The sequence below is a fragment of the Pristis pectinata genome, chromosome 1 (assembly GCF_009764475.1).
Source record: "Pristis pectinata isolate sPriPec2 chromosome 1, sPriPec2.1.pri, whole genome shotgun sequence".
Lineage (NCBI taxonomy): Eukaryota > Metazoa > Chordata > Chondrichthyes > Rhinopristiformes > Pristidae > Pristis > Pristis pectinata.
This window is the reverse complement of record NC_067405.1, coordinates 142,014,197-142,041,467: the sequence shown is the minus strand read 5'-3', so window position 1 is coordinate 142,041,467 and position 27,271 is coordinate 142,014,197. Positions and strand designations below refer to the sequence as shown.

General features: G+C 42.8%; 1 protein-coding gene across 4 annotated transcripts in view; it reads left to right on the top strand.

The window, feature by feature from the left end:
• Positions 1-27,271, top strand: part of LOC127576987 (centrosomal protein of 128 kDa) — a 372,768-nt gene that overhangs the window by 274,080 nt on the left and 71,417 nt on the right. For 2 of the 4 annotated variants that reach the window (XM_052027856.1, XM_052027847.1), the window contains exon 18: positions 23,196-23,245. In XM_052027856.1, coding sequence (XP_051883816.1) covers positions 23,196-23,245 — 50 coding nt within the window. Of the gene's footprint in view, positions 1-23,195; positions 23,258-27,271 lie in introns of all 4 variants that reach the window. The other 2 variants (XM_052027839.1, XM_052027831.1) reach the window with 1 other exon arrangement.

Genomic DNA, 27,271 nt, shown 5'->3' with positions numbered 1-27,271 from the left:
TTGGTAAAAGCAATTTCCATTCCAGTTTGGAGTTGCACTGTTTTCCAAACCCAGCCATCTCAGCAGGTGGATTCTGCTTCCAGACTCCTTTGTTTTTTGGTGGATGAAGTTTGAGGCGAAAGTAGAGAGGCAATTTAATGTGTTCAATAATTAAAACAGAAAATGCTGGATACACTCAGCAGTCCAAGTAGCATCTGTGGGAATTAAAATTGATTGGAATGCCAATCCATACACTTGATGGCTTTTGATTGAATCAAGTATTCAACAAAGAAAAAAGTTAACATTTGTTTTAAAAGCTATGCATGGAATCAGAAAATTTGCTCGCTCAGCGAGAACATACTTGTTTTTTGAACCTTTTTGTTACTTGCAATAATGTCGTGATTAGTACTTGTGATCCTTTGAGGAGTTGTTCTTTTGCGTTTTGTGGGGCAAAGTTGGATGATTGTCAAACATGAATCATTATATCTCCCAGTTAGTGAGATGGAAGTGATCATCTTATAATCCTCCACACCTCCAATCACTGATGCGTGTTTGACACTTCACTGCAGACAATAAGTGAGGCAAGCAAATAATAATGTCTTACTTCCCTTGGACAGAGAGTACTGGTTTTCTCAAACACTTAGAATGTTTTTGAAACACACTGTGTCTATTCAATGTACTCACCTTGCAATTACTTCCTATTATATCTGGTTAACCCACGGCATGGGATTTGGACTAACAAACATCCATAATGTTCAGTGAAGGGCAATATAATTGGTTTGCACAAATTTATGCCTTATTGGCACAACCTGGCCAAATGATTTTAAGCTGTGCAAACTATAAAGTAAGTAGTTGAGGTTAAGTTTATTTACAATAAAAACAAAAAGTGCTGGAAATACTCAGCCGGTCAGGCGGCGTGTGCGGGAAGAGAAACAGAGCCAATCTTTCTGGCCTAAGAGCCTTCATCAGAAGGAGACAAAAGAAGTTTGTTAAGCTGCAGGGAGGGTGGGAGAGGGGGATATCTGTGATTGGGTAAAAACCAAAGTTTGTTAACAGTACAGTTTCTTGTAAGATTTCTCCAAAACAACAGCAGCTCGGTAATGGTTTCATTATTCAAATGCAGAGAATTGTGACTGGTGCTTATAGATATTTGACAATATAATTTGATTGCAATTGTTTTACAGCTCTTATCTCAATAACAGTCTGTGGTTCATCCTTGATTTTTAAATAGTCAACACTTTACAAATTAAATTAAAATACAAATTTACCAGTGGATGCTCCTTAAGTGATGAGTTGCACTGCTTCCAGCAGACCATTTCAGGCATATCAGGCTTTATCTCTGACGTTACCAGATGCATTACTACTTCAATCGGAACACAATTTTCAGAGACACTTATAAAGAGTTTGCAGAAAAGTCGGCATTTAGTGCAAAGTCTTAAAAGCAAAGAGAGAGGCAGAATAAAAATAATGAAACTCCAGGTGAGAGTTTGCTTCCGAAATGGCATGGAGAGTGAGAGCTGTGTGAAGTTTGCGTGTTCTCCCTATTACTGTGTGAGTTTCTTCCTGGTGCTCTGGTTTCCTCCCAAAGTCAAAGTCGAGTTTATTGTCATATGCACAAGTACACATATGCACAGGTGCAATGAAAAAACTTACTTGCAGCAGCATCACAGGCACGTAGCATCAGATAAACAACATTCACAAGAAAATCATAAATAAAACATAAATTATACACAATTTTTGCAAGAAAGAACACATTAGAAGAAAGAAAAAGTCCATTTTAATGCCAAGTGATCAAGGTGCATATCCCACATCCCAAAGATGTGGGGGTTGCTAAATTAATTGACCACTGCAAGTGAATCTTGCGAGAGTTGATGGGAACGTGGGGAAAATAAAATGGGATTTGTGTAAAAGGGTGCTTGCTGTTTGGTGTGGACTTAGTGCACCGAAGGACCTGTTTCGGTGCTGTATGACCCTGACTGGCATTGCCTGTCTATGATTATGTCTCAAGATTTTCAGATGTAATCTGACTCCTCGGATTTGAATTGTTGAGTTCAGCGTGTGCTCACAAATGAATGTACTTGATGCCAACTGTGGGAGTTGAGCAGATTTCCTTTCCAGTACTTGCTGCAGAGAAAGTTAAAGCATTGCAGATTGTTGCAGGGGAACACTTGATTCATCTGCTCAAGGTCAGCTGATGAGAGATCAGACAATAAGTTCAGTCTTCCTGAGTCCTTATGTAAAGGCTCAAATGAATACTGAAGCTTCGTAATGATCAGAATTGGGTGTCAGGTTACTATGGTTATCAGGAAACACATGCTGGTGGGAAAGTGAAAAAACTTCCTGTGCTTGATTTGTGTTTAGCCTGAGAAGATGTAACCTGGCAACACAGGTGGATTGGATAGTGAGGAAGGTACTTAGCTTGCTTGCCTTCATAGGAAGGGGTATTGAGTATAAGAACTGGGACCACATTGAAGCTGTAAGAGACATTGGTTAGGCCACACTTGGAATACTGTGTCCAGTTCTGGTCACCACATAGTAGAAAGGATGTGGTAGAGCTAGAGAGATTGCAGAAAAGATTCACCAGGATGTTCCCTGGAATGGAGGGTTTAGTTACAAGGAGAGATTGAATAGGCTGGGATTGTTCTCACTGAAGCATAGGAGGCTGAGGGGTGACCTTACAGACATTTATAAAATTATGAGGGACATAGATACGGTCGATAGTCATTTTCCAAGGGTAGGGGAGACTAAAACTAGAGGGCATAGGTTTAAGGTGAGAGGGAAAAGACGTTGTCATTCCATTATGCTCCCCTCTCATTAATGCTCTGTCAAGATGAAAACCAGGTTTTCCCATTATAAGCTTGAGAGTGACCTGAGCTCAGTACATATTACCCACTCATTTGGGACAAACTTTGACTCTATCTGTTGGCGATAAGCTGCAAAATACTTTTGTGGACCCTCTGCATACACGTTGACTTATATCTCAAAACGTTGACTTGTGTCTTGAAGAATGCAAGATAATGATCGGCTCTGTTGGGTTTGATCCTACCTTTTTAAAAAAAACTAACATCAATGCCTGGTTTTGTATTCACTTAAATAAAAAGGTAAAAAACTTGCATTTATAGAATGTTCTTTCATAAGAGGAGTACATAGCAAAGTACTTAATGAAGTATTTTTGACGACATAACATAAATGCTCTACAATCTTTGCACCATTCTTTTGTTTTGTTCTCGTTGCTGTATTTACTGTTGTATTTATTATTACCATCTATACTGTTTACTTTGTGAGCTTCACGCGATCAAGAAATTTCAATGTACCCTGGTGTATATGATAATAAACTAATCTGAAGTGTGGCAACTACAACAACTACAAGATGGCAGTGGGGTATATGGCCAGATTATCTGAGTATTTAGTGAGGATAAACTTTGGCCAGCACACCAAGAGAATTCTGCTGCCCTTCCTCAGATAATGCACAAGATTGTTTGCGTCCAGCTGAGTGGGCAGATGGGACTCGGTTTAAATTCATCATCCGGAAAACAGCGACGCTGACAGAGCAGCATTCCCTCAGTATCACATGGAAGTATTGATCCGAAGTCAGTTCCAGTTAAGAACTGAGTGGCTGCCACTGAGCCAAGTCTGACACTTCATGAATTCCCAGTAGCTTTATCACTTGTGCTAGTGGATTGGGTACAATTTCCAGTCTCCTTGGAAAGAAAGCAATGCAGAAGGAGTTCACACCAGAGGAGCATAATGTTTCCCTTTCTTTAAAAGCCGAGGTGAGGGGCGAGTTATACAGGGCATTGTCAAAGATCATCAGAGGAAAAGAAGGCTGGAATTTGGTGAACTTGCCGGTTGTCTGCTGACCAGTATGAATAGTTTGACATGGATCTGATTCTTAAATTAATCAAATGGATACTATTAAATTGAGTTGAAATGGAACACTGGGGTCCCATTGATGCTTGGTGCATGTGAATATGGAAATAAATTTGAAATCAAATGTCAAAAAATATTAAAAACCATGGTAGGTTTATAAAGAATTTACAGCACAGGAACAGGCAGTTGGAACAACAGGCCTGTGCTGAGATTCATCAGTCGGAAGTGCCTTCCACCTCTCTGCACTGCATTCTGTTAATGGATCCCTCTGTTCCTTCCCCCTTGTGCCTCTCCAGCATCATCACTAGCATTCCCCTCGCATGTTTCAATGGGTTCCACCTCTGCAATGTTCTGAGTGAAGATGCTTTTCCTAATTTGCAGATGCTTTAATTAGTGACTAGCTTTTACTTATGAAACTTTAATTTTGTACCCCCCACAGGATATCTTTACACTGTAGCATTTCAGTTCCTTTTCATGTTGGCAGCATAATAAGCATAGGAATATAATTTGGCATTCAGATTTTAATCAACAGTGCAAACTAATGGTATCACCTAAGTAGTCGTCTTTTGTGTACTCAGCTATTAAGATTGTGTTTGACAGAAGATTTTGATCTTGGGAAATAAAGCAAAGCTTGTCTGGACTACGGTTTGCCTACACTGAAAACTGTCAGAAGTCGGGGCTTGAACCGCTCATTCAGTAACCTATGCGTATCCCAGGAGCTACGAGACATAGAAACATAGAAAAACTACAGCACAATTCAGGCCCTTTGGCCCACAAAGCTGTGCCGAACATGCCCCTACCCTAGAAATTACTAGGCTTACCTATACAGAGTATACAGAGTATTTGACAGATAATTTGAATGAAGCTGTCTCAGCTTCCTGTTACATTATTCATGACTATACATTGCAGTTTTCTGCTGTTACTCCGTTGTGGTTTGATGGAAATTTACATATTCCTAGATCAGCTTTTGAAATATTTTGTGAATGAACTATCATGCTAGAATACTCATTAAAGAAAATTAGCTGTGTTGTTCAGATTAGAACAGTGACTTCACTTCAAAAAGAAATACCTAATTGGCTGCAAAGCTCATTGGGACATCCCCAAATTGTGCAGGGCAATATAGAAATATGAGTTATTTCTTTCACAGTCACAGGGTATAGTGAGTAAATGGTAGAGAAATTGTCTGTAATGGATAACAAACTGCAAATCTTGAATGGGTACTGCCATTGACGGAGTAAATATTTAATATTACTTTCTATAACATTTAAGTAATATGAGAGAATAGAAATTCATTGGGGATGTATCATATTCTGAGTGGTAGAATTTTTAAGTTCTATCATACTTATGTGAAGGATAAAAGGGTCTGAAAGTCGGAAATGGAAGTAATAAGTATAGTTATATCTGGCATCCCAGACTGAGAAATGTCCTGGGGGAAGCAATACAGCTTTCACCACTGGAGACACAAGAGACTGCAGATGCTGGAATCTGGAGCAACACACAAAGGAGCTGGAGGAACTCAGCAGGTCAGACAGCACCTGTGGAGGGAAATGGACAGTCGGCATGGACCTTCCCCCCCCCCCCTGCTTTTTTCCTGATTCCACTGGCCCCTGTCAACCTCCTTCCCCTCCCTCACCATCTCCGTCTGCCCATCACCCATACACTCCTCCCACTAATTCCTCTCCCCATGTCCTTCCCTTTATTCCATGGTGCACTGTCCTCTCCTATCAGATTCCATCTTCTTCAGCCCTTCGTCACTTCACCCATCACCTCCCAGCTTCTTACATGATTCCCACTCTCCTCCCTCCTTTACCTGGCTGTCAATCCTCTCTCACCTGGATCCACCTTTCACCCACCAGCTTCTGCTCCACCCTTCCCCCCCACCTTTTTATACTGGCTCTCTCCCCTCTTTCTTTCCAGTCCAGATGAAGCGTCTCGACCTGAACTGTCGACTATTCGTTTCCCTCCATAGATGCTGTCTGACCCGCTGAGTTAACTCCAGCTACTGTAGTGGTTAGTGTAACGCTTTACAGCGCCAGTGACCCGGGTTCAAATCCAGCCACTGTCTGTAAGGAGTCTGAACGTTCTCCCCCTGTCTGCGTGGGTTTCCCCCGGGTGCTCCGGTTTCCTCCCACATTTCAAAGACGTACGGTTTAGGAAGTTGCGGGCGTGCTATGTTGGCGCCGGAAGCGTGGCGACACTTGCAGGCTGCCCCCAGAACACTACGCAAAAAGATGTATTTCACTGTGTGTTTAGATGTACACATGACTAATAAAGAAATCTAATCTTATCTTATCATTTGGTGTGTAGCTCCAGCTTGCACCTTTGCCAGCTAGCAGCCCAGCCCAACCCAAGTTACATGTTTCATTTCATTTCATTTTCTTCAGATCCCTTTTGGCCTCTCACTGAGCATGTGAGAGCTGAGAGTGTTGGCAGGCGTTTTGAGCTTGGAAGCCATCAGAGTTGAACTCGCTCTCATTTCACCTAATATCCAAGGGTGCTGCAGTTATAATGACCAGGAAATCCGGACATTGGGACGCAAACTTGTTCATAGGCCAGAGAGGACAACATAACAGTCTGACTCCAGGATACCAAGGGAGATCATTCTGGGACTTATATCTGATGTCTAGCTATGCACACTAGGGTTCCAGATAGATACTTTGTCCTCTGAATAAATGTCCAGCAAGTAAATCTGATGTAGCTTGCTTACTTATTCTGGAGAGGAAGGGACTTTATTTGGTCCATGATCTTTTGTTTCTTTGTATCCATGCGATTGTCTTTCCCATGTTGGAAGCGACTAAGTAAGTTTTTTAACATGTATCGTGTTTAATACAGCTCAAATGGCTGCACAAGGTATAACCACTTCTTAGCTTATTGGTTTGTCCATCAGGTGAATTCTCATTGGTTGGTTTGGCCACAGGTACCTAATAGATTTCCTGATTGGACTATTGTTATCTAAGGAGTATCTCTTATCTCAGGTATAAAAGGTGTTGTTTTTTGTTAATCTCTCTCTTGCTCTCTTCCCCTCACCCCGGCCCTAGCTCATCTTTAGTTCCTTTGTCTTGGCTCATCTCCTTGTGGTAAAGCTAGTGCCACGTGCTCTGTGACTGTTTCTTTGTTTTAAACTTTTCCAATAAAACTTCATGAAGCACCAAGTTGTTTTCAACTCATTCCTGGACTCCTGAAAGAACCTGCGGATTCCAAAATAACCAGATCTGACATCCACATGCCCATCAACTCCTTTTCAACTCTTTTACCACTTTCTTACATTAAAGGGTAACGTACAGTAGCCAATCAACCTACCAGTATACCTTTAGAATAGGCTGCCACAAGCGCTGCTGTACAGGTGTTTAAGGAAGGATAACTAAATGTGACTTGTCAGTATCTTCCAGCCTGCCGTTTTATTTACCCGATTCCCTGTCCCCATACGGCTATTTCAATGGCTATTATAAGGGGCACATTCTATCCTTGGCTCCTTGACCTCCCATGCAATAAGTCAGATAAAAAGGAGCAATAAGTTCAGTTTGGCAAACTCTTCCACTTGATATTTCATGAAGTGAATCTAAATCCTGATTTTATTTTTAAATTGCCGTTTCGTACCTTGTTGAGTAAAGTTGATTTGATTGATATGAATTGTGAATTCATATACAGAAGGTCTCTATTAATAGATAATCTGCTGGAGGAACTCAATGCGTCGAGCAGCATCTGTGGGGGTGGGGGGGACGAATCACCTGATGCAGGGTTTCGACCTGAAACGTCAACAATCCCTTCCCCCCACAGATGCTGCTCGACCCGCTGAGTTCCTCCAGCAGATTGTTTGTTGCTCCAGATTCCAGCGTCTGCGGTCTCTTGTGTCTCTATTAGTAATTTGCCCTTTCTGAGTTTCCTCACTACAAGGGCTTGTCCATAAATATATCAAAGTCCTGGTTATACCCCCCCCCCCCATCATTGAATTCAATTTATGGAATGGGATGGACATGTTTGCTGTTAGGGATGTGAAAGGAAGGATTAAAGGTTGTTTTAAGAGGAGCTGCATGCAATTCCATTAATACCACTTTAACATTTCTTTTTGCACTACTTCTGTTTGCAGTACTATGCACCATTTCATTGTTTTGTGCTTGTCACTGTATTTATTATTACCATGAATACTGTTTACTCTGAACTTCACCCGAGCAAGGAATTTCATTGCATTTATTCAGTGGATCACTACCAGCGTATTGGTTTAAGCACATGCTTCTTGCCTTGAATGGCCTTTCATCGACATGCCATTATTGGTGTTGGGATTAGCACGTTACTTCTGAGAACTGAGAGTGCACTAAACTGGCTAACTAACTAATGGAAGGGAGGAGCCCCAGCAAGAGGAGAGAGGACCAAAAGCACAGTTGAAGGTGTGGGTTACTTGCAGGCTCCTGAAGGAAGGAAGAGAGCTAATGAGAGAAAGCCTGCTTGTAAGACTCTGAAAGGGGTGGTTATGCCTCAGCAGGGTGTAAGTGATCAATTTCAAACTCACTGCTCAGGATGAAGCAGATGGAATGAGAGAGCAACTGGAAATGGAATTGGAATTGTCACATGTAGCGAGGCGCAGTGAAAAACTTGTCTTGCATACTGTTCATACAGATCAATTCATTACGCAGTGCATTGAGGTAGTACAGGGGAAAGCAATAAGAGAATGCGGAATAAAGTGTAACAGCTACAGAGAAAGTGCAGTGCAGGTAGACAATAAGGTGCAAGGTCATAACGAGGTAGATTGTGAGGTCAAGAGTCCATTTTATTGTACTAGGGAGCTGTTCAATAGTCTTATAACAGCGGGATAGAAGCTGTCCTTGAGCCTGGTGGTACGTGCTTTCAGGCTTTTGTATCTTCTGCCCGATGGGAGGGGGGAGAAGAGAGGGTGTCTGGGGTGGTGAAACAAGTGACCCTGAGCTATCACCTCGTCCTCAGATTGATCCACCTATCACTTGCTAGCTCTTGCTCCACCCCTTCCTTCCACCTTTTCATACTGGCTATCTCCCCTCTTGTCTTCCAGTCCAGATGAAGGACCTCGACCTGAAACATCAATTGTCCATTTCTCTCCATAGATACTGACTGTCCTGCTGAGTTCGTCCAGCATTGTGTCCAGCTTGCACTTCTGACATCCGCATGGGTGTTCACATTTCCAATTCTCTGTGAATCTTCCAGATTCCAGAATAACAGCCAGTCAATGAAAAGGGATCTGCTTGTGGTCCTTCATTAGTCACAGGTTCATCATTGGAAGACTGGCAAATCCAAGCACTTATTCAGTGGATCACTGCCAGCGTATTAGTTTGAGTGCACGCTGCTTGCCTTGAATGGCCTTTCATCGACAAGTGATTATTGGTTTTGGGATTAGCATGTTACTCCTGAGAGTGGAGAGTTACTAAAACTGGTTGTGCTATTAATCAAAGATAGGCATAAGCAACTGGGTCTTTTGCTCTAATAAAAGCAGCATCTTTTTTACCTTTTGCGGGCTTTTTTCTTTCCTCTCCCATTCCCAGACCTCGAGTTTTGATAAACAAGCATTCTCAGTACAGAGTCAGCATAATGAGAACAAATTCTGCTTCAGGCGTCTTGCTGCACTCTGCAATTTAGCTCACAGGCAGTTTAAAATCAAACACTGGAGCTGTTTTCCACCTTGCAGGCTCTTTGATGGATGAGACTGTCAGAGGAAAGACTCTTCTTTTCCCTCACCCTTTCACAGTCGGCTACATGCCGACATTGACACATCTTCCTAAGGCAGTGCTGCCTTTTATCACTGAGCTGCTTTTTATAATCACCTGAAAACAGGACATGGAGAGCGAGGTTTCTTTGGCCTTTTTTTTGCCAGGAACCAAACTGAGTACTGGATGCCATGAGTTGCCAGTGACAGTTCTGCTGAAAGATGCTACAAGTGAAATGAACTCTTGCAACCATGCCAATATGACTGACATAAATTTGTATTTCCAGGAATATTTCTAGGCCGATTGATTATCAGAAAGAATCTCAAGTTCAGAACTGTGCAATTACTCCCTATTAGTTCTGTTTTCACATTCACCAGCCAATGGGTAGAAGAACCTGATGGTTTTGTGAAAATTAAAAGCTGCACGTGCCCAGTACATCACGCAAACCAGCTTCCCCTCCACTGACTTTGTCTACCCTTCCCGCTGCCCTGGGAAAGCAGCCAACATAATCAAGGACAGAATCAGAATCGGATTTCTTATCACTGACTTATATGACGTGAAATTTGTTATTTTGTGCCAACACAGTCAAGGAATAAAAAGGAACCCCTCCCTCATTCTCTTCTCCCATCCGGCAGAAGATACAAAAGCTTGAGAGCATGTACCACCAGGTTCAAGGACAGCTTCTGTCCTGCTGTTACTGGACTCTTAAACGGAACTCTCATATGCTAAAAGATGAAGTCTTGATCTCCCAATCTACCTGATCATGGCCCTTGCACTTTATTGCCTACCTGCACTGAACTTGCCCTGTAACTTTAACATGAGACCTTGCACCTTATTGTCTACCTGCACTGCACTTTCTCTGTAACTGTAACACTTTATTCTGCATTCTGTCTTGTTTTTACCTTGTACTACCTCAATGCACTGTGTAATGAATTGATCTGTATGAACATCATGCAAGACAAACTTTTCACTGTACCTTGGTACATGTGACAATAATAAACCAATTTACCAATTTACAATATTCTGCATTCTGTTTTTCTTTGTACTATCTTGATGTACGTATTATGGAATGATCTGTCTGGATGGCATGCAAACAAAAGCTTTTCACTGTATACCATGTGACAATAATAAATCAATACAAATCCTAATGTGAAGGCAGAAACACAGCACCAAAGTACTTTAAAAGTAATGGGCCCTGCATGCTGGCATCTGGGTATGTAGAAACAGAAAATTTATGATGTACAGAGAGGCCATTAGATGCCTCTTGAGGGGATTGATGAAGGCCTGGATGTTTTTCCACTTGCCATTGTTGTGGGATTTGCTTTCTGACTGCCTGATGTCTTTGCATTCCAACACATACAGTGTCCCTGTAAATTAGCCACCCCTGTGGATTTGAGATTAGATTGGGTGCACATACTGATTTATCAGTCAGGCAGCCCACTGCCAGATTTGACTTGACTGTCTTGAAAAACATTCATGCACCCACAGCCTGACCAAATTCTTCTCACTTCAGTGTAGCTGGATTTGTAACCGAGAGACTTGAGCTGCCAGCCAGCAGTGCATTCAAATCCCACAACAGTAGGGGGGAATTTAAATTCTCATATTACTCATATTTTCATAGAAAGCCATTTGGCCCATCGAATATGCAGGCTCTCAGAGCAATCCCACAAATCACATTCTCTCTCTTCTTTCCCTGTGACCTATTCTCTCTCCTGATTCTCCTGCACCTTCAGTTGAGGTAATTTATAAAATAAGACAAGATATCTTTATTAGTCACATGTACGTCGAAACACACAGTGAAATGTATCTTTTGCGTAGAGTGTTCTGGGGGCAGCCCGCAAGTGTCGCCACGCTTCCGGCGCCAACATAGCATGCCCACAACTTCCTAACCCGTACGTCTTTGGAATGTGGGAGGAAACTGGAGCACCCGGAGGAAACCCACACAGATACAGGAAGAACGTACAAACTCCTTACAGACAGTGGCCGGAATTGAACCCAAGTCGCTGGCGCTGTAATAGCGTTACACTAAATGCTACACTACAGTGGAAGCCCTATAGCAACCAATTAACCTATAAGCATGTCTATGGAGTTGTGGAAGGAAACCAAAACTGTGGAAACCCATGCAGCCACAGGGAAGATGTACAAATTCACACAACAGAGCTCAGGATTGAACCCTGGTTGCTGGACCGTGTGACAGCAACGTTAACTGGTGCTGCGCTGGGCTGCCCCTATTCTTATTTAAATCAGTTAATTAAATTAAATGAAATCTGATGTAGAGGAAGGTATCAGAAATGGCGAACATGCAATTCTTCTTGTTCACTGATATCCACTAACCTTGCCCGGACTGTCCTGTATGTGAATAGATCCTCTTGGCTCTGTAGTTTCCTCTTAATGGTCTTTTGCAGTAAATCAGCAAATCACTCAGTTCAATATCCATTACAGTTGGACAGTAAGTACAGCAAGAACCATTCTTGTCTGCAATGCCCAGGTCCTGTGAATGAATTGCAAAATTCGTCACCACAGACAGCTGCCTTTGAACTTGTCCTGCACACCCTTCTTCCTTAAGTCCTTTTGTTTCCTGAATTGAGTTAAGATTTCCTGCTTCTGATAACAAGATATGTACATGTCCCATGTCCTCACAAGAAAGGACATGTGCAATTAAAAGATCTTATTTTCTGCCTGCACTGCTTCCTCTGATTAAATAGCCTGTTGGCAATTGTTTAAGTTTACATCTGAAGAACGGTAAATTGGTTTATTATTGTCACATGTACTGAGGTACAGTGAAAAACTTTTTTTTTGCATGCCAGTGTCTGGGGTGGGTGGGGCCTTTGATTATGCTGGCTGCTTTACCGAGGCAGTGTCAAGTGTAGACAGAGGCCATGGAGGGGAGTCTGGTTTCCGTGATGTGCTGAGCTGTGTCCACAACTCTCTGCCCTATGTAATTTCTGAAGGCAGCCAGTAGCCATTAAACCTGAGTAAGCAGCACCTGCCTGCAGCAGAGAAGGGTAATGTTGTGACAGAAAGAATACAGAATGTCATGATTCTTAAAGAAAACTAGGCCTTGCTGATGGTAACAGGAAGGAATAGTCATGAGGAAATCCATGTGATGAGGAAGATAGCAATTGTCTTGCAGGATGCAAAAATTCCCAAAGTCTATATCATACTGTTCACATTTATTTTGAAGTGATATTTCTAACACGGGTTTGCTTTTCCTGTTGTTGGGATTGTTGCCCAGATTAGCAGCAGCTGAAATATCTCTCTGATTTGGCATTTGCAAAAGTTGGTATAATGATGTTTTCTGTGAATCTCTCTCTTGTTTCTCAGCTCTCGTGCTTCTGAAACTTTTCACCGTTATCTACCCTGCTGAGGTACGACATACTGACTGGCAACAACTTGCATTCATGTAGCACCTTTAATGTAGTCAAACATCCCGAAATATTCTAGGCACTCCAGCTGTAGGGCGGCTGGCTGTCACCAGGAATTCCTTGGACAGCTCCAACTTTTTATTGGAGTGTTATCAGGTGTTTAATGGTGGCAGGGGTGTATGTCACCAAGTACAAACAACTGGGGGTTTCATTCATAAAGGTTGGGAACCACTGCCACAAATAACAGAAGAATCGACCTGTGTTTGGATGGGTGTTGGTTTGAAATAAGAGTGACCTGGTTTTCCATAAATGGTGACCTTTGATGTCCACTTTGAGCATTGGCACTCATCGGGCAGACATCTGATTTAGGTTGGTATTGGTATTGGTTCATTATTGTCACTTGTACCGAGGTGCAGTGAAAAGCTTGTCTTACAAACCGGTCATACAGGTCAACTCATTACACAGTGCAGTTACATTGAGTTAGTACAAAGTGCATTGATGCAGTACAGGTAAAAATAGTAAAGTGTCACAGCTACAGAGAAAGTGCAGTGCAAGGTAAAAACAGTGAAGTGTCACAGCTACAGAGAAAGTGCAGTGCAAGGTCACAACAAGGTAGATCATGAGGTCATAGTCCATCTCATTGTATAAGGGAGCCGTTCAATAGTCTTATCACGGTGGGGTAGAAGCTGTCCTTAAGTCTGGTGGTATGTGCCCTCAGGCTCCTGTATCTTCTACCCGATGGAAGAGGAGAGAAGAGAGAATGACCCGGGTGGGTGGTGTCTTTGATCATGCTGGCTGCTTCACCAAGACAACAAGAGGTAAAGACAGAGTCCAAGGAGGGGAGGCTGGTGTCCGTGATGTGCTGGGCTGTGTCCACAACTCTCTGCAGCTTCTTGCAGTCCTGGGCAGAGCAGTTCCATTCCTGACTGCATCTCAACAATGTAGCAACAGCTTGAATTGTAGAATTGAACCCATAACCCATCCAGTTGAGCCTTAAAGTGCTCCCAACTGAGCCAAGCCTTCTGAGATCAAGTAAAACCTGAAGACAGCAGTCACTGGCATAATTGATTGGATTTCATAAGTAGACGCACAAATATAAATACTGTCACAATTATTGGCAAGTCCAAAGGTTTATCCAGTTGAACATATATTCACTAAGTCGCATAGATAGTGGGAAGTGTTTAAATAAGGGGTCATTGATTTTAGATCAGTGACATTTGAAGGAAGGTTAATGTAAGGTGCCACTGCAAGGGCTTGGTGCTGTGCTGGAAATGGGATTGATCTGCTCAATTCAATGAAGAGGCAAGGTCACTTTTTAATGGGCTTGCCTGCTTAAAATAAAGTCTTTTTTTAAGTTAATCTTTATTTTTATTCATATGGGGCCATGGTTTAGGAGTGCAGATAAAATAATGATAAAAATAGAAGAGACAGAAGTCTGGAAATCCTATTGCAAAGCACAATGCTTATGTGCATACCACAGTGGTTTTCCCATAAAATTCTATTGCCAAATGTGATTGGTAAAATTGGTAAATTGGGGTTTATTATTGTCATATGTACTGAGGTACAGTGGAAAACTTTGTCTTGCATGCCATCCATACAGATCATTTCATTACACAGTGCATTGAGGTAGTACAAGGGAAAACAATAACAGAATGCAGAATAAGGTGTTACAGTTGCAGAGAAAGTGCAGTGCAGACAGACAATAAGGTACAAGGCCGTGACGAGGTAGATCGTGAGGTCAAGAGTCCATCTTATTGTACTATGAATGCTTAGCCATGTTGATAATAAAGTTTGCAAAATCGCTTCCAAGAGTTGAGACCATAAAACAGACCAACTAATGCAGGTTGGGCAGTTGTGTCCTGTGGCACGTCGCACACATTTGGACACTACTTCCAGAAAAGTCAGTCATGTACACATGACCCGTAGATAGAGTGGGCCACGTGTGCAGAAGCAGATATGAGGTCTGCTTTGGCAAGACTTAGAACTTCACATAGTTGCTCTCTGAACTAAGAACTTACCTCTCACTTTGGGCTTCTTTTGGGCCCCCACCACTGTACCCCATCCCTACTGTGACCACCTCACCATCACTTGTGATCACCCCATGTAACTGAACAAAAGAAAGCTCAGGCCAGGAGGGAGGAGAGCGAGAGAGTGATTAACAAAAAGACGACACCTTTTATACCTGAGATAAGAGATGCCCTTTAGCTAACAATAATCCAATCAGGAAACCTATTAGACACTTGTGGCCAAACCAACCAATGAAAAAACCATATATTCACCTGATGGACGAACCAATAAGCTAGTAAGCGGCCATTCCTTGTGCAGCCACTCGAGGTGTATTAAACACTATACATGTTAAAAAAAACTAATTAAAACAGTCGAATCCAACAGTGCGTTTTCCCCGTGTCTGCGTGGGTTTCCTCCGGGTGCTCCGGTTTCCTCCCACATTCAAAAGACATATGGGTTAGGAAGTTGTGGGCATGCTATGTTGGGGCCGGAAGTGTGGTAACACTTGTAGGCTGCCCCCAGAACACTCTACGCAAAAGATGTATTTCACTGTGTGTTTCAATGAATACATGACTAATAAAGATATCTTATCTTATTATTTTTGAGGATGAAATCGTCCCCTGATCCAAACAGGCCTGGAACTGAGAATATTCCTCAGATGCAACACCAAGCTCTAAGATTTGGAGCAAGGGCAGGGAAGGATATGTTTCTAAGTAGGTGAACGTGCAGAGATGCCATCACCACCCACAGATCTCGGGATGCCATTCCAAGCTGCACTGAGAAAGGAATGAAAATGGTGACAAAAGAGGCTCTGTACAGATGCTCTTTTGAGAGAAAAAAAATGCACTCTTTGGCACTGCCTGTGGTAATGACCACGGCTGCAAGATTTAAAGGTTTGTTATCCTCATGATAAATTGAGCCTTGAAGGCTTTTCCTGCTGCTGCACCTTTCTTAAGTAGGTTTCGTGACAGGTAGGCAGCAGAGTTACAGACAAAGCTGAAAGGCGTTCGGGCTGAAGGTGCAGGTGATATAGAGTTGTGGAAACATCTGCAGTAGCCTTGAACCCTTGAAACGTAAGCTGTACCTTAAACCCAGGAGAGCGATGAGATCTTGTAGAAGGAATCTCCTCTTGCCAATTGCCGACAAACCTCTTAGAGATTATTATGATACATAACCGCCTTTTATGAGCAGGCAGGTAGAGGATGTTGTAGCATTTGTGTGGAAGATCCAGGATTGTATTTTTAGGAGTGACGTATGATTCTCTTTTGAGTTATTGCCTTAATCTAGTAAATTATAGGTGAAAATGCACTCAGTTGTTCAGTCCAAGTTACTCGGCTGAAAGCTGCCAGAACTTGCCAAGCCCATGTTTTCTAATTTTGCTGTACTCAGCCAAGAGAACACTTTAAATAAAACAGTACTGCAGAAGATATAAGAACATAAGAAAAAAAGGCTAGACCAGACCATTTTTCCCCTCATGCCTGCTCTGCCATTCAAAAAGATTAATGACTGATCTTTTTTCCTCCACTCCACTTTCATGATCTTTGATCCTTTAATATCTAAAAATCTATTGATCTCTGACTGGAATATACTCGGCAGCTGAGACTCAACAGCCCTCCTGGGTAAAGAATTCCAATAAAGAAACCTACTGAATGAGAAATTTCTTCTTGTTTTTGTCCTGATTCCTTATTTTGAGAGGGTGACCCCTGGTTTAAGACACCTCAGCCAGGAGAAAGATCAACGCCCATCTCCCCTGCAAAGCCCAGTAAGAATTTTACGTATTTCAATGAGATCGACTCAGACTTGCACAGCACAGAAACGTGCCCTTTGGCCCACCATGTCCATGCTGACCTTTCTACACTAATCCTATTTGCCCACATTAGGATCATATCCTTCCATGCCTTGCCTATTTAGGTGTCTGTCAAAGTATCTCTTAAACATAGTAGTTGTACCTGATTCCACTACTTCCTATGGCAGGGTGTTCCAGATATTAGCGACTGTCTATATAAAAAACTTAGCCCTCAGATCCCCTTTAAAATTCCTTCCTCTCACCTTAAACCTCTGCCCTCTTGTTTTTGATACATTCTCCCATTCTTATAAATGGACTCCAGCTGTAGGGTGGCTGGCTGTCAGGGGCAGTGTACTTAATCTTACCTTATATGCAAGGTAAGATTAAAATATAAATGCAAGAAAGAACAGGGCCAGAGTGCTTAATCTTACCTTATATGTAAATCAGCCATCTCAGGGAGCTGCCTGGTGAGCCTTTTCTGCACTCCCTCCATGACAAATATATCTTTCTGTTGGACGTTGGAAATCTGAAACAAAGGGGGCAGTGAATACAAGAGATTGGCGGTTTTGTTCCAACTCTATAAAACCTTGGTCAGACAACAGCTGGAGTACTGCGTGCAGTTCTGATCACCAAGGTGTAGGGAGGATGGGATAGAGCTGAAGAAGGTGCAGAGGAGATTAATCAGGATGTTGCCTGGGACGGAGCAGCTCAGTTATGAGCAGGGACTGGAGAGGCTGGGTCTGTGCTCCCTGGAGAGGAGGAGGTTAAGAGGTAACATGATTGGGGTATATAAAGTTATGAGGGGTATAGTTAGCATAGTCTGGGGAAACTTCTCCCCTTATGAGAGTTGAGGGCAAAAATTTCAGGTAAGGGGTAAGAGATTTAGAAGGGATCTGAGGGGGACCTTTTTCACCCAGAGAGTGGTGAGTCCCTGGAATGCACTGCCTGAGAGAGCAGAGGAAGCAGAGTCGCTGACAGCAGTTAAGAGTTGTCTAGATAAGCACTTAAATTGCCCAGGCACTGTAGGTTACAGAGCAAGTGCAAGAAGATGGGATTAATTTGGATGGGTGCCCACTGGACGTGGTGGGCCGAATGGCCTGTTTCCCTGCTGTATGACTGTATAACAAAAAACAAGATGCACCCCGTCCTGTTGCTCCCACAATGTCCTCCTCACTGGTACCTTGTGCTACAGATATTAGTTAGTCCCACAGACTAATCCCACTGACAACATCTCATTCTCACAGTTTGTTACCATTCAGCCAATGTCCCGGTCTCCTCCATTACAACACACCCCATTCAACAGGCAGATGCCTGTATAGTGGTACAGGTGACCCCCCGTGTTACGGCCGTTCGGCTAATGGAAATTCATCCTGACAGAATTCACAAATCACTGCCCAAAAATTTGAGATACAGAATAAAATTTGCTCTCACAGAATTTATAAAACTTTATTTCTACAGCATGGTAACAGGCCTTTCCGGCCCAACGAGCCCGCACCACCCAATTACACCCATGTTAACCTACTAACCCGTACGGCTGTAGAATGTGGGAGGAAACCGGAGCTCCCGGAGGAAACCCACGCTGACACGGGGGGAACATACAAACTCCATACAGACAATGGCGGGAACTGAACCCCCGTTGCTGGCGCCGTAACAGTGTTACACTTACTGCTACGCTGTGAAAAAAAACTAAATAAATAAAGACAAGGTTTTTTTTCAACTCGCATTTCTTGATACAAGCACAGATGACGTGGCTTCACATTACAAAAAATAGTGACGCAGACCGTTTTCCAGGAACGCTACATCCCCTGTAACGTGGGGTCACCTGTAATCAGATTGTGAGGGGGTGCCCTGGGAACCCTTATCTTTGAGTTGAGATCTGTTGGCAACAGGTCAGGCACATACACGGAAGCCTCTTGCTGATTTTCAGTACTCCTCCATGTTGAGCATCTTTTGGGGAGCCACAAGAGAACACAATGTACTCCAGGTGGAATCTCGCAGAACTGTTTGAATCCTGAAGAACTTAGATGCGAAACTGGACCTGCTATAGTTAGTGAGGAACTTGACACAAGGGAAATCATATACAGTATTTCTTTGGGAGTCAAGAAGTTATGATGCATCTCTATAGAACTCTGGTTAGGCCGCATTTAGAGTACTGCGTGCAATTCTGGTCACTAGGAAGGATATCGAGGCTTTAGAGAGGGTTCAAAGGAGTTTTACTAGGATGCTGCCTGGATTAGAGGGCATGTGCTATCAGGAGAGGCTTGACAAACTTGGGCTCTTTTCTCTGGAGCGCCGGAGGCTGAGGGGTGATCTGTTGGAAGTGTATAAAGTTATGAGGGGCATAGATAAGGTGGACAAGCAATATCTTTTTCCCATTATTGAGCGATCCAATACCAAAGGGCATGCACTTAAGGTGAGAGGGGATAGAACAGGTGAGGGGTATGTTTTTTACTGAGAGAGTGGTGGATGCCTGGAATGTGTTGCCTGATAGGGCGGTGGAGGCAAATTCATTGGGGGCTTTTATGAGGGGCTTGGATGGGCACATGAATGAGAGGAAAATGGAGGGATAGGGGCATTCTGTAGGTGGGAGGGAATAGCTATGTCGGCACAACATTGTGGGCTGAAGAGCCTGTTCTGTGCTGTACTGTTCTATGTTAAAATCTCTGTCGAAGATGCAACAGGATTGCTTCGAGTAAACACTCCCTCCGCAAGGAGGCAAAGCCCCATTTCCACATTGAAGGCACTCTCCCTTGTTTTGGTCGCACTACCACTTTACCAAAAGGAATAGATTCAAAAAAGATTCACTGCCTCAAAACTGGACACCCACAAGGTGGTGTGTGGCTTGGTGACAGCAACAGAATTGTATTCCACGCCTCTGTATCCTCAGGGTTTGGGTTATCTCCTACTGTGGAGTTACCAGGAAACAGGTACTAATCCTGGTTCAGTACTGAGGGGCTAATCCTGAGGTCCTGTAGTCTCTTTAGGCAGATTCAAAAGGACCCTATGATATAATTTGAACAAGATCAGAGGTCCTGTCTGTGACTCCAGGCCCGTAATACTGTTGTTGACTCTTATGGGTTCTCTAAAATAGTCTGGGCAAGAGACTCAATTCAGGGGCACTTAGGGTGGACAATAAATACTCACCTTGCTAGTGTTGCACTCATCCCAAACAAAAATTAAAAAAGAGATTGATAACATGTTACTGCCGTATAAATTTGCAGTATTCATTGTAGCTGGCAAGGCCTTCATCAGTGTAAGTAGTGTGGCAACTCTTGGGTGAAACATAGCCCCAAATTGACGAAGAAATATCCACGTGCAAATCTGTCCGGATAACAATGATCGGAATGAGATGCACAAAGATGAGGCTTGCACTGATGGCTACATGGCAGTAAAAATAACAGCAGGCCTGCCTTCCGAAGGACTGAGAGACAGTGAGTGAAAACCTATCCAATTCATGCTGTAAGAGGTAGCTGCAGAATGTAGACCAGTGCACTTTCTCCCTTCTGTTTACTCACCTTTAACTTGAGCTCCAAAATTAATTCTGAATGTTAATATCAGAACTGAGAGTGTAAGTATCAGCACAGACCTAACAGAGACACAAAGGACTGCAATTGCTGGAATCCGGAGCAAAAAAACACCAAACTGCTGGAGGAACTCAGTGGGTTAGAGAGCATTTGTGGAAGGAAGTGGGCAGGGTTTGTCCATTTCCCTCCTGAACAGAGTCGGGGTAGAGTAGTGACCTTGAAAATGTGTAAAAAAAAAACTCATAGTGTAGATGACTTTACTTGTAGGAGACCTAAAACCCAGAGGTTGTAAGTATAAAGTGGTCAATAATAAATCCAATAGGGAATTCAGGGGAAATTTTTTTTTTGACAGAGTGGTTAGAATGTGCAGCTCTCAAGCACACGGAATGGCTAAAGTAAAAGAGGTGCATTGAAGGAGTAGCTGTGCAAGTATAAATAATAAGAAAAGATAGTTATTTTGAAACTTCTGAAGCTGGGAAGGGATTCATGTGGAATATCAACATTTGCAGGGGCCATTTGGACCGAGTGCCTTACTTCTATACTGCACATTCTAGGTAATATATAATTCTGTGTGAATTGTGTGAAATACATGCCTTATTTTCACTGGGTGTTGGGACAAAGAAAACTGAGTTGTCACTTTTGTACTGTTAAAGTTGAAGTAGTTGTGTGGGGAAAGTAAGGTGTTAGGAGGACTCAGACTCTGCAAAGGAATATGAACACAGTAAGTAAGTGGTCAAGAAGGTATGTGCCTGTGTGCATACATATGCAGTTATACTGTAGTGTAACGGTTAGTGTAACGCTATTACAGCGCCAGTGGCCTGGGTTCAATTCCAGCCGGGAGTTTGTACGTTCTCCCCGTGTCTGCGTGGATTTCCTCCAGGTGCTCCAGTTTCCTCCCACATTCCAAAGACGTACAGGTTAGGAGCTGTGGGCATGCTATGTTGGTGCCAGAAGAGTGGCGACACTTGCAGATTGCCCCAAGCACATCCTCAGTAACGCAAAAAGACGCATTTCACTGTGTGTTTCAATGTACATGTGACTAATAAATAAATATCTTGTCTTAATATTTCAGTCCCTCATTGTCAAAGATACTATTGTTTGCATGAGGTATTAAACTGAAGTCATAGACACCTGAGTGTTCACGACACCTTTTGATGCTTTCCCAATGCATTGGCTAGCATCTACCCCTCAGACAACAGCATTAAAAACAAATGAATTGTCCATTCATTCACTGCTTTGCTTTTGGCTGCTACATTTACTTTTATAAACATTGACTGCAGTTCACAAGTAATTTGTTGGCTGTGCAGCACCTTGGAGTGTCCCAGTGACTTAATAAGCTTCCATGTAATGCAGCCTCCTTCTTCATCCTTAGCCCAAGCATTGTGCTTTCATCTCCAGCTCAGAAGAAGGACATCCATATCACCAGGTGGAGCTTTCTATTTTTTAAACCTGCTTTTCTTCTAAAAGTAACAATCAACCTGGAGCTAATCTGGAACAATTTTACATTCTTGAACTTTATTGTGGGCTGGTTAGAATGTTTGCATTTACTGCAAGAACCTAACAGCCAACAGATACTGGAGATTTAATCTCACTTGCCGAGGGTATATTCAAACACCACTATTTTTTCATGCTTTTATTTTGTGAATAGGACATACTTGTGCAACTGTCCACATTGTCAAGTTGTTGCCAACATTGTAATTGCTCTGGATCAACTCGGCTGCAGGCACAGCTGGTTTTGGAGTGCAGGTCTTCATGTGTTCGTGTCAGGGATTTCAACATGAATTCTGTAAACTTGTTTGGTGGTGTGCATGGCTCTCTGTTACTTTAGGACAGTGAGTCATGCAGGTTGCTTGCCAGGTACTCTAATCTCCTCTCAGGAATTCCTGATATCTGTTCCTGTTTGGTGAAACTCTTCACCAGGAATGCTAATCTTCACAATCTGTCCTAGGTCCTCCACAGCATACAGAACATTCACTACCAATGGTACACTCCTCTAACATGGCACCTTTTAAGTCTGAGAACAACAAATGGGCATGTTTGGACTCTGTAGCATCATTTAGCATCCCAAGCTGCCTCAAAGGAACGTTATGAAACAAGGAGATCTTAGGATGGGTAACTGAAAGCCAGGCCAAAGTCAAAGGTCAAGCAGGTTTTCAGGATTATCCTAAAGAACGAGAGAGCTGTGGAGAGACAGAGAGAGGAAATTCTGGTTTAGGCATCTGAATATGGCCACCTTGATAGAGCGATCAGAAATGGAGAGGCACTAAAAATCCAAAACTTGGAGGAGAGCAGAATTCTTAAAAAGTTCCAGGGTTGAAGGAGATTCTGAGATAGGGAGAGGCAAGGCCATGGAGGAGTTTGAAAACAAAAATGATATTCTTAATTTCAAGACTTGGTTAGACCAGGACCCTGAGTTAGTCATTGAGTACAGTGTAAGTGTTACTTTGGTGGATGTTAGAAGATGATTGTCTCGTTGTCTTGCTGTAGCAGCCAGCATAATCAAAGACCCCACCCACCCGGGACATTCTCTCTTCTCTCCTCTTCCATTGGGTAGAAGATACAGGAGCCTGAGGGCACGTACCACTAGACTTAAGGACAGCTTCTACCCCACTGTGACAAGACTATTGAATGGTTCCCTTATACCATGAGATGGTCTATGACCTCACGATCTACCTTGTTGTGACCTTGCACCTTATTGCACTGCACTTTCTCTGTAGCTGTGACACTTTACTCTGTACTGTTATTGTTTTTATCTGTACTACATCAATGCATTCTGTACTAACTCAATGTAATGACACTGTGTAATGAATTGACCTGTATGATCGATATGCAAGACAAGTTTTCAACTGTACCTCGGTACAAGTGACAATAATAAAGCAATACCAATACCATTGATGATTGCATTGGAAGTGACAGTCATTCTAAGTAATGCTATAAGGATGCATGTTGCTGTATTCCTACAATAATACGTCTCCATACTATTCTTCAACAGAGTTACTGCAAAAGATGTGTCGGAAGGATGAAGAGATGAGAGCATTGCAGGTACGATATAATGTGAGTAAAGCTTTTTTTGGCATAAGTTAAAATCTAAATGAGGAATGTGATCATGAAACACTAGCCTACCATACATCTGCTTTCGTATTCTAAAAATTGCATTACCTTCTAAGAGAGCCGAATGCACAAGCAGAGACTAGGAATTTATTCCCTGGAACGTAGGAGGTTGAGGGGTGACCTGATATAAGATCTTGAGGAGCATAGACAGGGTGAAAGCACATACTCTTTTTCCCAGGGAGGGTGTGCTACAAACAAGAGAGCATAGGTTTAAGATCAGAGGCGAGAGATTTAAAAGGGACATCAGGGGCAGCTTCTTCCCGCAAAGGGTGGTGCTTGTTTGGAATGAGCTGCCAGGAATAGTGGCTGAGGCAGGCACATTAGCAACATTTAAAAGCCATCTTGATAAGTACATGGATAGGAGAGGTTCAGAGGGCTATGGGCCAAACACGGGCAGATGGGACTAGCTCGGTGGGCAACACATTCAGCATGAATGTGTTGGGTTGAGGGGCCTGTTTCCGTGCTGTGTGACTCTATGACACTGAGAAAATCCTAGTTATTAAATGTACTTGCTTACTAAATGAGTAGAAAGCATTACTTTCTGAAGAATGTATAGCAGAGGATTTGCTCGAAGGGTATCTCTTAGGATATGTTACTGCATGGTTTTCTGTTCACTGGGAGATACCTCTCATAATTTAAACCAATAACTTCCCTTCTACTTAGGCAGTCCTTTGGAGTGGAGTACATGGTCCTAATATGGTCAAATGAGATTAGTGTAGATGGGCAAAAAGGTCAGCATGGACAAGTTGGGCTGAAGGGCCTGTTTCTGTACTGTACGACTTATGACTAACTTCCTCTTCTATTCTGTGGGTTCTGCAAGATCCACAGACTCTGCCACAGGTGAGGCGGGTGGTGCGTGACAGGGTGGGCAATGGGTGGTCCGGGAGATTCTGTGCTCCCTCTATTGTTTGTGAATGGTCTCCGTCTGCTTCTGTCACAGAGACTCGAGGTGCTCGGTGCCTCTTCTCCATGCTGAGCAGATACCAACCAGGCATCCCCAAGTGTAACAGAGTATATTACATTTTTATCAAGGAGACTTTGAGAATGTTCTTGAAGTGTTTTCTCTGTCCTCCTGGAAATTCTTTCACCCGATTGAGCTTGGGATAGAGGCTTGTTTCGGGAGTTTGATGTCGGGCACGCAGACAATGTGGTGGACTGGATGAGTGCAATTAACGTCTCAGTGCTAGGGACATTAGCATGGGAGAAGACTTGGTTTTGTTTATTCTGCCATTCGATTTGGAGAATATTGTGACAACAGCCTTCAGAATCAGAATCAGGTTTATTATCACTGATATATGACGTGAGATTTGTTGTTTTGTGGCAGCAGTACAGTGCAAGACATAAAATCTATAAATTACAAAAATAAATAGTGCAAAAAAAAGAATAATGGAGTAGTGTTTATGGGTTCATGGATCATTCAGAAATCTGATGGCAGAGGGGAAGAAACTGTTCCTGAATCGTGTGTGTCTTCAGGCTCCTGTACCTCCTCTCCGAATTAGAAGAGGGCATGTCTTGGGTGGTGAGGGTCCTTAATGATGGGCACTGCCTTCACGAGGCATCGCCTCTTGAAGATATCCTCGATGATGGAGAGGTGGTATTGCTTGCAGCCTTGGTGCTATTGCTGCAGTGCTTTGAGTTGTCTGTTGTGGGTTTCTGAAGCATCGATAAAGGTGAGAATCACTGTGGCTCTGCAGACCATGGCTTGGTGCAGGCTTGAGGTCCTGTTTCTCAAACACCCCTATCGTGTCCAAAACTTTCCTGGAGGAGGCAATGATGAAATTCATCATTGATGAGAAGTAGCTCCCAAGATATGGGAAGTGATCCATGTTTTCCAGGGTCAACTTGTGGATCTTTTATTGTTCGGCGATGGTTTATTGGAGAACTTTTGACTTTTGGTGTTTAGTGAAAAGCCCATCCTTTTGTACCTGTCAGTGAAAGAGTCAGAGATGACTTTGAGTTTAGTCTCAAAATGTTTACCTCTGCAAGCACGTCTGCACATGGCAAATTGATGACAGGGGTTGGATGATCTTGGTTCTGGCAGGGAGACAAAGAAAGCTGAACAATTACTTGTTCATCTTGCAGACTAATTCACTCCAGTTGGCACTACTTTGCAGTTTAAATCAGTAACTTGGTGACTGCAATTTTTTCATTATTTCATTAGCAAAATTAATCTTCATCGTTATCTTTTCCCTCAACGAGGTGGTGAAGCGAGTTGGCAAATGGACATCTTGATCATTAATGTGCAACATGCTCCTCCTTTTGCCCTGAACTTTGGCCTAAATTGCTAATTTAGTTTATTATTGTCACATGTACCAAAGTACAGTGAAAAACTTTGTTTTGCATGCCATCCATACAGATCGTTTCATTACACAATGCATTGAGGTAGTACAAGGGAAAACAATAACAGAATGCAGAATAAAGTGTTACAGTTACAGAGAAAGTGCAGTGCCGACAGACAATGTGCATGGTCATTAATGAGGTAGATTGTGAAGTCAAGAGTCCATTCTTTTAGTGCTAAGGGACCACTCAAAGGTCTTATAACCGTGGGATAGAAGCTGTCCTTGAGCTTGGTGGTACCTGCTTTCTGGCTTTTGCATCTTCTGCCTGTTGGGAGAGGGGAGAAGCGAGAATGTCCGGGGTGGGTGGGATCTTTGATTATGTTGGCTGCTTTCCCGAGGCAGCGAGAAGTGCAGACAGAGTCCGTGGAGGGGAGGGCACAGTTTGAGTTCTGCTCAGCGTTATAGCTTCTCATTGAAAGGTGGTTCCTGCAACATTGCAAAACTCTCTCAACCCGGCACTAACAATGTCAGGTTCAGTTTGTAACACCATAGCCTCTGAGTCAGAAAATACTTTGTTTGGGTCCCTTGCCAAAGTTTTAAGTATAAAAATCTAAGCTGACAGTCCAATGAGATGTTGCATTGTCGAAGGATCAATTCTTCCAATGAGTCCCAGTCCCATCTGTATCTTCAGCTGGATATAATCGATCCAGTGGCACTATTTTGAAAAAGAACAGGGCAGTTATTGTCATCCAATACTTACACCAGGGTCAACATTTATTAAAATAAGCATATCATCAGCTCGTTCTCACATTGCTTGTTTGAGCAAATTAGATTTCCTAGATTGCAGCAGTGACTACTGTTCAAAAAGTACTTCATTGGTTGATAAGTACTATGGGATGTCCCTAAAGGGAAGTAAAAATCCCAATGAAATGCCTTCCACGAGAAGCGTCAATCCAGATTATTGTTCAAATTATTGGATTGGGACTCGTCCAGGCTGTTCCGATTTGGAGGTGGGAATGCTTTTCCACTGAGCCAAAGCAGGCACTTAAGTTGAGAGGTTAAGTTTTCAAGAATAGAAGTTTAGCCAAAGGAAGACCACAAGTCAAATGCATAATTAGCAGACTTCCTTCTGGGAGGACATCCGCTTTGCTGTCTCTGGTTGAAATCAGCCCGTAATATTCCATATGCTATCTGTTTACCAACATCAAAGATGCCACATCTCCGAGACACAATAGGTGTCTATTTCGTAAAATGATACTCTGGCTGCTTTCTAACAGTAGATTCTCCTAGTACAGAAGAACCCTGTAGCCATCTCCATCTCCAAGAGTTTACCATGTTGGATACTATTGGAGGGGGAGGGCTTCTCAAGTTCATGTTCATTGTTGTCATAGGCACACACAGAGTATAAATGTCATGAAAATCAGCTTTTTGCAGTGGCAGCACAGTACATTATAAGACGAGACAAACATGAGTTAACATAAACGTTTATTAGATTGCCAATTTAAATGCAGTTTGGGATGGATAGAACTGTTTATATACAGCCTCTCCCACCTCCATCCCTCTCCACTCCCAGATATTATTCCCAGAGCTCTTGGAAGATTGGAGGCTTCCTCATTGTGATAACCCCCTGACATATGAAGACCTCTCACCTCTTTAGAGGCATTTCCATTGGGATTTT